Source organism: Gymnoscopelus microlampas (assembly GCF_963454915.1).
Source record: "Gymnoscopelus microlampas genome assembly, chromosome: 2".
NCBI lineage: Eukaryota > Metazoa > Chordata > Actinopteri > Myctophiformes > Myctophidae > Gymnoscopelus > Gymnoscopelus microlampas.
In genome coordinates this window covers 30,018,490-30,034,484 of record NC_139939.1, presented here as the reverse complement: position 1 = coordinate 30,034,484, position 15,995 = coordinate 30,018,490, and the positions used below count along the sequence as shown (strand labels likewise).

General features: G+C 41.1%; 2 protein-coding genes across 2 annotated transcripts in view; one reads left to right on the top strand and one right to left on the bottom strand.

Moving 5' to 3' along the window:
- The window catches only part of LOC311054824 (uncharacterized protein), a 42,808-nt gene that overhangs the window by 21,312 nt on the left and 5,501 nt on the right, over positions 1 to 15,995 (bottom strand). Inside the window, exons 2-3 of the mRNA XM_084070826.1 lie at positions 2,923 to 3,112; positions 41 to 177 (exon numbers count right to left, since the gene is read on the bottom strand). Of these exons, the coding sequence (XP_083926952.1) occupies positions 41 to 177; positions 2,923 to 3,108 (323 nt within the window). The 5' untranslated portion in view covers positions 3,109 to 3,112. The remainder of the gene's footprint in view (positions 1 to 40; positions 178 to 2,922; positions 3,113 to 15,995) is intronic.
- Positions 7,921 to 15,647, top strand: LOC311061375 (prostaglandin D2 receptor 2-like). The gene is made up of 2 exons (XM_084079982.1): positions 7,921 to 8,035; positions 13,400 to 15,647. The coding sequence occupies exon 2, from the start codon at positions 13,400 to 13,402 to the stop codon at positions 14,825 to 14,827; it is 1,428 nt and encodes a 475-aa protein (XP_083936108.1). The 5' UTR covers positions 7,921 to 8,035; the 3' UTR covers positions 14,828 to 15,647.

Here is a 15,995-nt window from a genome sequence, read left to right as displayed (position 1 = left end):
TTACCATTACATTATTTTCTTATACACATAGTTCTCCCACCTGTTGATGAAATCACGGTCCACCAGTCCATTCTGAACGTAGATCTCATTGAGAGCAGAGCGGAACTTGGCAGCTGACACCTCTCCTGTTGCTTTGGGACCTAGACAGGCCTGGACCAGCTCTTCAGGAGAGTTACCCTGAGGTCAAAGGGGAAAATATAGAGGTTAGTTTTCTAGTACAATATTATATATTTAAACTAAGAGTACAAATAATGAGACTAATATTGTGGCGCTTTAAACAATATGGACAATCTCTTTAAAGGAATAGTTCACTCAAAAGATTACTTATTTTCTGTCAATTACACACCCCATGAAGCCTTGAAAGAAACCATGGAGTTTTTTTTTTATTTTGACGCATTCCTATGCCAATAATTTGATGACCGGGTGTATTTCCGATAGGAGACACAAAGAGTCTACTTTGTGTCTCCTATCCGATACATTAGCATCTTTCCGCCGGTTATTATTCAATTATTGACTTAGGCTTAGGAATGCGACAAAAACAAAAACAACTCCATGAATTCAATGCCTCATGGGGTATGTAATTGATAGAAAATAAGTATGTTTTTGGGTGAACTACTCCTTTAAGTGTTCCTTGGGACAACCTGATAGAAGTCAAGGAACATTCATGGAAACCTTATGTGACTATGTCCAGCGACTATGCAGTATTTAACCCATTCAATCCCGGAATGTATCTGTGTCATTTTAGATTTCTTTGGCTATTCAAAAATAACAGATATACAAGCTCATAGTGTGTGTAGCACCGAGTGAGCTTTTAGATCTGCATTTATTTATTTTTTAAATGTGTGCAAACCTTTGAATATATATATACATTTTTAAATCAAATCTTTGCTTCTTGGGGTCCCTGGAACAAAATATTTTGAGATGGGGGGGGGGGGGGCTCCGCGGACAAATACATATCATTTTGGGCGTCCTTGACGTGAAAAAAGTTTGAGAACCACTGATATTATATCAACATAAGTAAAAAAATAAAAATAAAAAATAACTCTTAGGATTTAGAAGACATTTGTAGAATCCTCAGAAACAAAGATTTTAGTTAAAATCTTCGCTTTAAAAAATATATATATTCAACATTTGTACAAATGTTCACCATTTTTCAAAAAGAATAGCAGATCTACAAGCTTGTAGCGTGACACTCGGTGCCGCACTATGAGCTTGTAGATCTGCTATTTTTGAATTTCTCAAAGTATAAAATAATGGTTATATAGCAAGACATCTAAAATGACACAGTATGCGTTCCCGGATTGAATGGGCTGACCCCTGTCTCTGGAATCCACTACTGCTGGTGACCTACAATCATTCCTGTCAGAGCCTGCTTGTTCTTCCTTGCTTTGAGCCCTTCAACAGTTTTACTCTGCCTGGCGTCATTCAACCAGGAGTTGAATTGGGTTTTGCGTGGAGTGGGAGCCCAGATCCAAAAAGTTTGGATTGTAACCCGTACAGTGCCTGTACACAGTGCACTTCAGCCAAGTTACATGAACTATTTACATTGAAAATATTACTCTAAGTTATTGACAGCCCGCTTATTGTCAAAATAGTAGTATCTCTAAGTAGTTTAAGGTATTCCCAGTACATTAGTCACGATCTGTGCCTTGTTCTGTCTCCCTGTTGTGTTTTCTTGTGTTCATTGTTTCTTAGTTATAGTTAGTGTTTTTACAGTTGTGTTCCTTTAATTATATTGAAGTAATGTATCCTTCTAAGGGTTTTACTTTACACTTGTGTACCTTTTATTTTGTGGTAATGTTCTAGCGTCTCCTGGTTTCTTCTGTTGCTGCTGTTATAACAGCAAGTATACCTGCTGTCTTGTCCCGCCCTCCTGGCTGTGATTAGTAGTTATCTCCACCTATGTTCTGTTTGTCCCCTAGCCTATCCCTGTGTTGATTGTCAGTTTAGTTCACCTGTGTCTAGTTAGTCCTGGTCTATATATGTTCCCCTGTGTTACATTTGTTTTCAGTAAGTTGTTTGAACGTTTTCTGTGAGTATTAATAACCAACATTGAGTCCTCGTATTAAGAACATCTACCCTAGTGTTTCCCAGTGTAGTTTCCTAGTGCTCTTCCTGTTTTCCTCCTATTCCTTCCCTGAGTTCTGACTGCCTTTAGTGTTTTGACCTGCCCTGACTCTGCCTCATCCTGCATTTGGGTTGTCTGCTCTCCTGACTCACAATGTGACATTTTTACTTGATTTCATTCTATACAGTATTCAGGGGTAACAGCATTTCTCTCTCTAAAAGCTACAGGAAAACTCTGTTTATTTGAATCATATTAAAATGATGAATTACTGTCAACTGAACAGGTCATGTTTGTTTTGACAACACTTTGTACTTTCTGCTGTCGCTCCCGATTCAAATGGGATGCACCATCACCACCTATCTGTTCTGATGGCCTCAATTTATTATTATATTTTAATCTAATCAGATTGCTCTATTGGAATGATCGATCATTAGATATTTTAGTCTATAAAGTTTGCTTATTTCTGAAGAGTTTGAGCTACTGTCTGCATGTATTGCATAGATCTAAAGTCTCTGCAGTCGCAGTAAATGTTTTTTGTTTAACACCAACAATTTGACCTCAACCCTGAGGTCTTAATACTTGGTAACCTCCTTTTTGCCTCTTCATGAAATCTCCTTGCCGGAAATAGCCGATCTACAAGCTCACAACACATTGTGTCGTGTTGTGAGCCACTGAGTTTGTAGATCTGCTAATTTAATTTCAGACGGATCTTCATTGTTCACCTACCATGACATGCCAAGAATAGGGACACCACGGATCATGTGGTTAATGCAACTGGGAATCCCAGACAAAATTATGACACTTACAGTGTGTGTGTGTGTGTGTGTGTGTGTGTGTGCTTCCTACCCACCCACCGTAGGATTGAACTCATGACCAGATGATTGAGCCACTGCCCGACAAGTCTCTCTCCCTTTTTGCAAAAGAGCCGTTCGTGTAATGCTGACATGAGTGGATGCCTCGCCTCCATTGGGGGCAAAGGCTATGGCTCCGCCTGATAGGGCCAAGGTAAGCAGGACGACACCCAGCACTGGTGACATCATCAGTCTTAAAGAAAGGTTGTAAGCAATTATTAAGAACAGCTCTTGTTTAGACTTTAGACTGATATAATTAATAACAGATTATCAACATGATAACAAATGATAAAAAGTGTAATTTGCTCTTCACCTGATACTCTTGCTGAAATTCTGATACTGTTTTAATAGCACATTATAAGGCTTTTAATGACAGGTGAGTCAAATGGTAAATTAAAAGACCTGATACATTTCATCTAAATAAATGTTTGGGTGGCGCAGTGGCCCACCACGCAGCAGGCCTGATGCACTTGGAGTGCACCTTGCCTGGCCAGGCACTCCAACTGGCTATGTTCCAGGTTGGGAAGCCGCATGAGGAGGGCAATCTCTATTGCTGCATTAGCGACTCCTACAGGTTGGTCAGGGTGCCTGTTCAGTTGGGTGTGGAGAGGAATAAGCATCCATCTGCACTATGCCAATTTGCTGCTGGCTTCGGCTGCATCTGTGAAACTATATGGCATTGTAGGCTATAACATTGTAACGTCATAACTTGTCCTAGTGATGACCAATAATCTTAAAAGTTTGCTCTGTTGACTCAAGGCTTACCAAAAATACCAGCATAATTGTCCAGTATAAACAGAAAAGGCCCGCACAAAGAATGATACGCCTCAACATTTTTTGTCAGTGCCCGGGCATTTTCTGTTTACTTTCCTAGTGATGACAACATGCCACAATACTTTTGGCAGTGTTCCCTGTCCAAAGATTTGTCTCCTACTGTAAGTGTGTAATGCAGTCCTTTATAATATCCCTGCCTCCCTTTTCATACATGCACACAACACCAGAACATTGTCAACACATGCCCCAGACAGAGGGAGCGACATGCATCCTGGTGGAGATTTGTGTTCTATTGACTGCACCTTTGTTAATTATTCCATCAGTAAACTTTGTTGAATTAAGCATTGTCAAGCAACTCATGACCCAATTGATATTTGGCATAAAAGTTAGCCTACTAATTTTCTTCTATCCCCTTAGCGTAGATATTGTAATGACAGGTAAATGATGTCAATATCAGTCTATTTGTCTGATTTCCATGGGCAGCACTTGGAAAATATACCAGCCGTGTACGCTTCTGGGACGTGTCTGCACAGAGGGTTAGACCTGGAGGGTTAAGCCAACAGAGAGACAGGCATGTGGGATCATGGGTCTCAACAGAAATAGTGTGGAGAGCAAAGAAAACGAGAAGATGGAGAAAGGAAGTAAAAGTAAAAGTCTTGGTAGAACATCCCACAAATCAGGGTGAATACCCTATACACTGCGGTTAAATCCTGAGTGTTAGTGAGAGTGATGGAACCACAGGTCCATTTGATTACAGGTACACTCTCAAAGTTACAAAATTGGATAAATCAACACTGATTTTACTTTGTATATTGATTTCATTTCCACAATTCAGTTGCCTAAAGATATGAAATCTTTAAAATGTGTCCTACATTTAACTTACATCTTGACTGAGGTGGACTTAATCAGTTTTGGCACGAGCAGCTAATTTAGGATAAATGTCTTCCTCATATTTGCCTAATGTGTTTTGTATTGCGGTTTGTTCTGTACATTAGACCTATGACAAACTGTTCCCTATTGTTTGAATGAAAATTAATCACACTATCAATTAACTGATGACTCCACTTGAATAAAAGTATGGACTTCTTCTGTAAGGGATTGATGTTCATTGCAATTCTCAAAGGTCAACCAGGATGGGAACATTATAGTGAGTATTTGTTGTATTTATGAGAGGTGCAGCCCTCTAGTAATTTTGTCTCTATAAGAAGAACATTCTTATATGGGTCTCACAGTCGAAAGTCATGGGAACTAGTTCATGCAAATGCAGTCAGAGGGATTGATTGTACATCCAACAATACAGTAGGTGTAGGATAAAAAACTGAATATCCACACACTTGCTCCCAAGGTGAAATGTATTGCAAGTTTTGACATAAATGGTCTGTCAGGTACAACATGTACCTGATAAAGACCATTTAGGGTGAAAAGTTATGTACATACATTCAAAAGCCTTCAGCAATACTTATTATGTGTATATTTATTAAAGTGTGGTCCAGGTACCCTCATGGCTCCTTGAGGGGGTTTCAATTGGTCCCTTCCGAGTGTGTAACTCTGGGTCCATTTGGTTCCATTTGTACACTCTCAGAGTTATGGGGGTCCTTGAAAATAAAATGTTTGAGAACCACTGTGCTTCCAAGTCGACCACCCCACCCATGACCCAAAATTGCATTGCTTTATAAAACAAAATGCCAGACGCCAGATTAAATGGATTTGGAACAGAGCCCTAATTAGTTTAATTGGTAAGAGCTGTGAAGGGAGTAAGGAAGAGGCCCAATTTATTTCCAATATGGCCGCTGACAAGAAAAGACGATCAGCCAAATTCCAATACCGAAAATCTCGGCCACTCGCTCACTCCCACTCGGTCACTCCGACTTCGAACCGGAAGTAGTCGCGGTCCAATTGTTCATGTGCTTCTTGGAGGAGGCGAGTGGAGTCGAGTGGAGTCGGCGAGGAGGCTCTCCACTTCCGCATTGAGCGAGTGTACATCAAGTGTATGCTCGACCACTCTCAACAGCTCCTCCGCGGCAGACTTCCGCATCACGTGTACACTTTTTTTGTTTTTTTCCCCTTCTCCCGTGACGTATACATGGTCCTCCTCCTCCACATGTGCCGAAAACACCGGCCGCACCCCCCCCCCTCGCCGCCGCCGCTCACTCGTTGCGCATCTCACACACACACACACACACACACACACACACACACACACACACACACACACACACACACACACACACACACACACACACACACACACACACACACACACACACACACACAGTGTAAAGTAACTGAAAAGACCGCAACAAGCCACTGGCTTTATTGCGTTGTTGAATGATATAAAGCATAATACAATTATACATTGTAATATTGTGCACACTTTCTGTCTCAAAAGCTGTTTCTATTCGTACATGCCTCAATGCAGTACACGGACAACTATAAATGACTGAGACAAAGATTATGTTAACATTTTTAACTTCTGGGACGAAGAAAAATAAAAGAAAACGGGAGGTGCGCGAACAGCGCGATGGAGAAGAAGGACCCGCCGATATTTAATATTGTTTGTTGGTGAAACAATCATGACTGATACACATGAAAGAAGACCCTTCACAGCTAAATAGAGAATTTTACATTTTAAGAATCGGTTCAGAATTGAATGAGTACGACTATAGTTAAATGTGAACCGGTTTCTGCTATAAATATGCATCCACCGTTCTGCGCGCCCCTTGGCTGCGACGTTTCCTTTTTGCCACGCATCTACACTTCATGGAGTACATTTTTGTACTGGGGTTCTGGGGACTGTACGAGCAATAAGAGGGACAGGTCAGGATTAAATCAATAAATGTAAGTTTGCTCATCCTGGCGCTCACTATTTCAGGAATAAATGGCTTTGCACAATAATGTAACTATAAAGATAACGATGTGGCCATCCATCCACATTGATGAATTGTCTATTCTTATATTCTGTATTATTCTATACCTGCATATTATTCTATGCATAGTATATTTTCATCCACGCCTCTGCTGCTCTGGTCCAACTGTGTGAGACGTCATAAGTGATCGCGGAATTTGCCGTCTCTTTGAAATGACGCGCTGAGTGTAGTCCGATCCTTTGAGGGCAACCGCTCGACCACTCGTCCTCTCAAATAATCCTCGGCTCCTCGCAGGGGCGGGGCTTAGGCGCGAGTGGAGGAAGCGAGGAGAGTGAGCGAGTGACCGAGTTTTGGGGAATGGAATTCAGCTAATAGTTCACATGGTGTTGGTCACAAACACATCCATTTGCGCACACAGGCACGCACACACACACACACACACACACACACACACACACACACACACACACACACACACACACACACGGCATGTAATACAGCTTTCACTGAATCATTCGTCGTTTATTTTTTTCTCTAATGTGTTTTTATAAGGACTTTAATGTTTAATCAATACAAACACACACACAAGTGCATGCAATCTAAACACATCAAATGAGGTTAGCTATCAATGTGGAATTATATGGGATTTGATTTAGGATTTACACTAAGTATGGCCGTGAGAAATGTAAAGCCCCAGGGCCACTAAATGTTTGAGGCAAGACAAACATTCCTGTACTTCAGCCAAGTCTAGAATCGCTCCTGGAGAATGAGTCATGCTAGAAAACTAGAGAACTGACGCAGTAGAATCCCTCCTGAAGAATGAGTCATACTACTACTAATACACTATAATTTATAGAATCTCTCCTGGAATTAGCCATGCTAGAATACTAGGGAACTGATCTATATCAGTTCTCTAGTTCCTCGGAATGCTGGAGCAGTGGTTGTGGTTTCCAAGCACGGACCCATTTTTGTGTTTACTACTTTTTTTTTTTAATTGGGAAAAAAATACTTTTTAAAAATTGTGAAAATAGCAGATTTACAAGCACACAACGTGCCCCGATGCAATGGGTTGTGTGCTTGTAGATCTGTTATTTTCACTATTAAATAAAATAGGGCTTAAGTGTTTCATTTATAATGCATTTTTAAGTTTGTGTCCCGGGGAGACACCAAATTTCTCTTTTGGGTCTTGTGCTGAAAAGTTTGGAAACCACTTTGCAAGAGAACTGATATAATCCATCCTGGAATGAGCCGTGATGGCAGAGAACTGATCAGTTCTTAGGCATATTGGGTGGGGCAGTGTGTGTGGAGGTGGGGCTTCTGCAAGTGTCTTTAAAACAGGAGGAAGAGGTGCAGAAAGGGACAGAACTGGAGCGATGAGTGACTTCTACAACAAGATAAAGGGGCTGGAAGAGCAGCACTTTGTATTGCATGCTTGAGACTTCATCTCCACATGTGAACGCAGCAAACAGCACAGGGTGAGTGCCTTCAACTGCGATTGAAGTTTAAAATCATTCACAGCAACAGTGGAAAAATGTGCCTGAATGTACTCAGTAAAATCATTATGGGTCCATTTGGTTCCATTGGTACTCATTCAGAGTTACAAATGGATAAATTAACACTGCAGATGTGTAGGCTACTGACTTCTGAAATTGTGTTTATGCATGATGAATGTATACTACAACTACTATGCCATCTCTGTAATTGTATGTTTTGATGGCATCATAATGGCATTTCAATCATGACATGCCATTATGATGTCATAACAGAGCATCATGTTAATGATGCTATAAGTTATCGGGGAAGACTTTACACAAGTGCACTTCTTGCCCATTATCTTTGTTTTGTTACATTCATGTTACTTTAGTAAGAAACTGTTGCTGCAGAAGTCATCTGTATTTTAATTTTTAGCGTTGCATGAGTGTACCCATGGTGGTGTTGTCGATTTGTTTTCCCCCCATTATTATTTATATAAGGTTCAGATTGATACAGGCATGGAACAGTTGTGCTGGTGACGGACCCAAACATATTTAGGTAGTGACCTACTTTTTAAGGTGTGCTTGTAGGATTACAAATTGGTTTCTGACGTTTTCATTGGAAAACCTGCCAGGTCCAGTAACACAGTAAGAAAGAACATAATGTGACCATGCTGGCAAAAGAGAAATGAGCTAATAACATTGTTCTATTTTCCACAGCCTAAAAGCTGATTATTATTGTACTTTTAATGTTTATTTTTGTAAAAAAAAAAAAAAAGATAATAGGCTTATCACATTTAGGCAATAAAACCTACAGTCTGGACACTCATTTAAGGAAGGTACAAGTGCCAGACAGACAATAAGGGCATATGTTGTTGCCCAGGTTTATATATTACAGTTGTGCCAGAGAGCACATCTGCATCACATATTGTTGGGCATGTCTTCACTTTATGTAAGGCATAATGTAGACTGCATTTCATTTAATTAATGGCCAATTGTGGAAATGGCTCTAAGCAGGTAACATACTATTTATCAGAGGGATTACCAGCACTCATGGAAATGTCCTTGAGGGACTTTTTACTTGGTTGGCACAGGCAGCATGCAGAACGTCTGTAAGTATGCTGCCTGTGCCAACTAAATACAAATTGCCTAAAGGACATTTCCGTGGGTGCTGGTAATCCCTCTGATTGTAAAAAACATTTCTGGACCATGCACCCAGTAAATAAATAAAGAAACCAGTATATGTCGTGCCTGACAAAAGGGTCTACTGTACATTTCTCAATGGAAGAGTAAGAAGATCAGAGTGAGTGTGTTTTGTTTTTTCTACTCCCTCCTGTTGTGACTGACTGACAGTGTGACTGAGGTCTTGTTGTCCTAGTCTAGTCTTCTTTGTTTTTCTCTTGTCTGCTTCTTTTCTCTTTCTTCAGACTGCGCCCCGGGCCAGTGTTGAAAGAGGGGCACACTACAAATCATTAACCTATGAACTCAGTTGGAACAAGTCACTTTCAAATAATAAGCTAATATAAAAAATGTATTTTGATTTAGTTCAGAGTGACTTCCACTCTGATGATAAAGAAAATAATAGTCCAAATAACAGATAACCACTTTTACTGTACAAAACACAATCAACCTTTCCCACCACTTTTCTTTTCTTTTTAATCTTGTAACTCATTTCTCCTGCACCAACGCTAAAATAATCATGCGTAACATTTCTGTGGACAAGTAACACACCTTGATAATGCCATATTGTGGTCTTCTTTGCTTGTCTAACACTCCTTGATAATCGTCTAAGCATGCACGGTTGCATGGTATGTGGAGAAGGAACAGGCTTTGACATGTAGTTTTCACTGATGAGTAACGCTCCAAGGGGCAAGAAATTGTTTGTGTGATTCTAGCGTGGAACAATTCTAAAGAAGAGAAGACCGGGGTCACGTGCCCACCTTGTTGTTGGAATGCTAGGCAGTTGCCCATGGCCGTTTTCAGTAATTGCAGCATTCACAGTATTTTAACTCCAAGAGTGTACAAATGAAACCAAATGGACCTGTAATGGTCCATAAATTAATGCTAAAGGACTGATGCAAGACTCATCAAGCCACTTTGATGGTTTTAGAACAGTATATGAATGTTTCCTTAAAAGGATCACTGGCAAATATGCCTTGATAATTATAATTGCCCTCTATAACTAAAATAAAATAAATAAAACACCTTAAATATTTTATTTATTTTAGAAACAGTTCATCTTTTACTCAAGAGGGGCAATGCCCGTCGCAAGTTGATGTCATTGTGCAAAAAAACATTTAGAATATTGATTTGATGCTCATATTAACCTTAGGTATTAAGTTGGTTTTCATTTTCACATGTATCCCACAAATTCCATAGGGTCCTTTTAAAGGAGTTGTTCACCCAAAAGAAAATGTTTTCTATCAGTGTATCTCTGGCAGGAGACTCTTAGGAGACTCTTGAGTCTCCGCCAGTCATCAAATTATTGGTTCAGGAAAGCGACAAAAACAAAGACATCTCCATGAATTCAAGGTTTGATGGGGTTGATAGAAAACAAGTAATTGTTTGGGTGAACTACTGCTTTAAATACTGGTGATCACAAATATATAAGCTGTATATTGTATATTGCTTAGATATTTTAAATTGATCATTATTTCTCATTATTGTATCAGCAGCTGACATTGGTACTGGTTTGATGTCAAATGTAATATTGTTTCAACATGATGTATTATCTTCATATCAACATTACGTCACCTTGCTAAAATAATAGCCTGTAATCTTTCTAAACATTTTCAGAAAACAGAAAAACTGAACCAAAACAAACTGTATGATGTTTCTTAATCATTTCACCCAAAAATATTATAGCAATATATGTCTATTAACATACAAATAACACTGTCTGTCAGTTATGTAATACAAGAGGATTAAATTAAGTATTTGTGTTTTGACTTCGGCAATTGTAAACCTGACTTAGGCCAAATGATTAATGGAGTATGTGACTTACTCCAGATTTAGACCTAATTGTTTTGCCTAAGTCACATTATCTTTGTGACTTAGGCCATAAAATCAATTTTATTTATATTTAACCAGGCTTTCATTCTACAACCCCAAGCCAAGAATTTGTACATGATCAATAAAAATGAACAAAGGAGACCATGACTTATTTGGCTTCATCATATTGGAGGAATGAATTATTCAGCTGTTTCCAGGCAATAGCATGTCCACTCACCATTCTCTCATCACCGTTGTAGTCATCATTACTATTAAGATGCTGTCTGATTTTGTTTTTCTTGTATACACAAGTGTATGCATGTTCAGGTGTTTGAGACTAATGGTGAGGGCTTAGATCATCATCATGCAAAATTATTTCTCAGCAAGAAACACGTGAAGCAATTCTCTACACTAAACTACTGACTAGCTATACATTCATGTCGAATCATTGGGTCAATAGGCTCTATTCACAGCAGCCATATTATGAAGACATTCACAGGAGTTACCAATGATACTAATGAAGGCTCTGTTCCATTCTGTTCAAACAGAGTCAGGGTGCTGATGTTGTGCATGTTGGCTCACTGGAAACACTCTGCTACACCAGTGGGTCTAAAGTTGGGGTCCACTGGGTCCAGGGACCCTCATGGGCTTCCAAATGGCCCCTTACAGGTGTGTAACTCTGAGAGTGTACAAATGGAACCAAATGGACCCGAAATTTGGTCCATTTGGTTCCATTTGTACACTCTCAGAGTTATGGGGGTCGTGGAAACCACTGTGCTACACTAAATGGAACACAGCCTTCATTGGTAACACCTGTGAAGGAAGTGATAATATGGCTGCTGTGCATAGAGCCTATTCAAATGTCACATATGCATACCGGTATATTTGGATAGAGGTTTTGACTGAATATATTTGACTGTTAAACAAAGAACACACAACTGAATTGACATGGGCAGCTACACACTGCAGGATATTTGGTCCGATTACGCTGTCGGGGACCTTTTTTGGGGCTCGCCGACATAACCCCCGATCTGGCGCGGATCGGGCTGTGATCGGCGAGGTTTTGGTCGCTGTGTGTGAAAGGCTCTGCGAGAGTATGCGGCCACTATTGCCTCCCCACTATAATTACGCTCGGCCATGGCTTCCCGACCGTTTTCAAATATCTAGCAGGTTAGATATTCGGCTCTGTCGCAGACAGGACATCAGACAATATCATACAGTATGAAATGGGCTGAGACCACCCTGCGAGGAGATGTACGCTACAGCCAATGAGAGCACATTACAGGCACCGTGGCTATGGAAGGTCGCTGGCTGACCTGACCACAACAAACAGATCCTCCACATAGTTACCGTCCAGGTCCAGTCTGTTAAGCATTATTATAAAACAGAATGAGAGTGAGTGAGCGTGCTCGAAGGGGGATGTTAATAAACATCTCAAATAAACAGTTTATTTGAGAGGAATTGCACACACAGGGAGAAAGAGTTCGCAGCCTCGCACACGAAGCCTGTCTGAAATGTTGCCAGATTTTGCAAGAGTAATAAGCAACCAGAGCTATGAAAACAATCCCAACAAAAGCGACTATAGGCCAAATGAGAACTTTAAACAGCCTACTGTAGGCTACTGTAGATTTCAAATGGCAGCTCACTTTCTGTTGTACATTATAATGACTCAATTACACTGAAGTCTGGGTCCAAACATACAATAATGATCTTGTATTACTTGCTGTAAAATGTACTCATATTGACATTTTTATTTTATCTCTCTAAATTCACTATGAAGCCCAACTTTATAATGCTTTATAAACTTTATATAATGCCTTATATTCTGCTATAATACTGTATTATAGTTTATTATAATACTTTATAACAATAACCATAAAGCTTTTTATAATGACTTGTGATGTTGAGCTATTGTTGCTTTATTTATTGTAGTTTTTTTGTGGGGACTGCGGATGTAAATCAGCCTCTTTGTTAAATCCGGTGTATTTACATTACATTGATATGTGTTGTTCATTAATATGCTGTGCGTCTAAATAAACAAATAAAGTAAAGTTATAGGTCAGATTTCATAATGCTTCATGCTGGACACTAGGATATTTCTGGTAACACTTCCTATGAAGCCTATGCAAGGGATAATTGACGGCACTCTGGTCGTTGTTGAGAAATAACCCCCAGCAGGATGATCAAATCCCCAGGCGAAGCTGAGGGGTTTAGTGACATTATATGTATGTTTATAAATGCATGATTATAGAAACGGGCTTCATAGAAGTGTTACCCAATTTTCTCCTTTTAATTAATCTTTTCCGTTCCTCCACTACACTTCCTCTTCCCATTCAGAGCTCACTTCACCAAACTCTAATCTGTTCTTTCCCACAGATGTCTGATGTACTGTCCTCCTCCTCTGATGGAGAACAGCTGGTCTGTCCCCTGCTACAGCTCATGAAGGAGAGCCAACACAACAACAACACCACCAGCCTAGCGGTGGTGTGTGTCCATGGCCTGGTCTCCTGCCTGGGCATCCTGGAGAATGCCCTCATCCTGTGGGTGGTGGGCTTCCGCCTGCGCAGACGCACCGTGGCGTCTGTCTGGGTGCTCAACCTGGCCTTGTCTGACTTCCTGGCTACTCTGACCCTCCCCCTCTTCACGCACTACCTTCACAGCTCCCACAGCTGGGACCTGCCACCCGAGCTCTGCTCTGCTCAGACTTCGATCTTCTTCATCAACATGTTAGTTTCTGCCTTCCTGCTGGCAGCCATTTCCATAGACCGCTGCCTCCTGGTGGCCAGGCCGGTGTGGAGTCAAAATCATCGGTCAGTAGCAGCAGCATGGAAGGTATGCGCGCTGGGCTGGCTGTGGGCAATAGCTAACACCTTTCCTTACCTCCTGTTTCGGGACGTCACAATGAGACAGGACAAGAGGAATTTGTGTTACCATAATTTTGCCTATCTGTCCTCCCCAGCCACACTTCAGAGGGATTGTAAGGTCCGGCACACAGCAACAGCGATCTCAAAGATGTTGCTCGCTTTCTTGATCCCCTTAGTGGTGATTGCAGGAAGCTACCTTGTATTTGTTCTAAGTCTGAGAAGGAGGGCAAGGAGGAGAACACAGAGATCCCCCAGGCTGCCTGATACACTGATTGTAACAAAAACAGATGACACATCAAGGATTACAAATGCTGCAGAAAGTACTAACGCCGTGATGAAACCTCCAGCTCACACCCATGCTCAGTCCTCAAAATCGAATTCCTTGTTCCCCTCCACTTCATCATACCAGACCAGCCAGCTATCTCAAAGCTTTACCAAAATGGTAACGTCTGTAATTGCAGCATTTGTACTATGCTGGGCTCCTTACCACATCTTCTGCCTCATTGAGGCGGCAGCCTCTGTGGCCAGTCCTAATGACCGGCAACAGAAGATGTATCTGGTGGAGGTGGGGCTTCCCATAGCCTCAACTTTGGCTTTCCTGAACTCAGTCTTGAACCCCATCCTGTATGCTTTCTGCTGCCCCCACTTCTGTGTGAAGATACGACAGAGCTTAGGGGCGGTATTTGAAGGACTGTTAGAGGAAGGAGGTGGGAGGAAATTGTCAGTCCCAGGGATCAGCAGAAAACTGGATAAAAGGAGAGCTAGCAGTCGAGATGTGAGCTCAGCATCTCCGGTCTCTCAAGGCTGTCCTCGGTCACCCCGACAGTGTACTCACAAACCTTCCACATTATTGTCTACCCATCCTCAACACTGTTTCAAAGCCAGGGAGATGGAGATGGTAGAGCAAACAGAAATGAATGGGGAAGGGACAACCCGATAGCTGTGAGCGGTTATATAGGACGCATACCACATGGGCTCAAATGACTGACAGTGAGTCCCCGGTTTGATTCCCGGCCGGCTGGACCATTTGCTATGTGTTTCCTGTCTCTCTCTCCACTCCACCAATCAAAAAGTCCCCCAAAATAACTTAAAGTTTGATTATGTATATTCTTTTGTGAATGTAATGTTATTTTGTCCAATTTGTAAGGGAGAGTATGTTAATACAATATCAATTGGGTGGTTGGTCTCTCTGCTGTTCTATTGAGACATTTAGATCCTGTGTCTAGATTGGACATGACCTTTGACATGATCCTGTTTCTGGCCTGAAGGTCAAAATTCAATTTCTCCCCAGAGCAAGCAGGCAGGCTCTATTCAGTGGTAAAAAAAACATGTCAGCACTAGCTCAGGAGATCTGGCTTCAAATCCGGGGTAGAACAGGAAAGTTACATACTTAGTGCAGCTTTAAGAAATAAAAGTGGTTTTAACTTTTTAATTTAAGTTTCATTTAACTTTGGTTAAAGGGTACAGTATAGATACAATGTCTTCATGAAATCGAAGTAAAGAAAATATTACAGGCACAGAGTTTTTAAAATCATGTGGGAAAAAAGTATTGCTTTTCCCCAAAACAAATAGCGTTTTATGGGGCGATCCTATTAGCTGAGTCATAACAGACATCACATGGGTTCTAATGCTTGACAGCAAGTCCCCGGTTTCATTCCCAGCTAGGTGGACCATTTGCTGCATGACACTATACCGTTCTCTCTCTCTCCGTGTTTCCTGTCTCTCTCTACTGTAGCCTACCTGTCAAATAAAGGCTCAGAACCCCCCCGCCGCAAATATAACTTACAAATACAATGTAATGTATATATGACAGCAGTCCTTATCTATCCATTTTCATTGGATACAGTACATGTTAATCGCTTCTAAATATTGCAGAATATCCCTTCGGGTAACAGGATAGGTGACCAGGTACGAGGGAAAACGGGTCAAAGTGCCCACTCTTCCGGGTGTCCACATTTCCCTAGTGCCCACTCTTCCTAGTGCCCAGTTATCCTGATCCCCAGTCTTCCTAGTGTCCAGATTTCCCTAGTGCCCAGTCTTCTCAAAGATATGGTGCCCAGATGTCCCTAGTGCCCACCTATCCTGTATCCGGCCTTCGGTGCCTCATG

Coding starts and splice junctions, on each gene's coding strand:
- LOC311061375 (XM_084079982.1), top strand. CDS start 13,400: ATGTCTGATGTACTGTCCTCCTCCTCTGATGGAGAACAGCTGGTCTGT.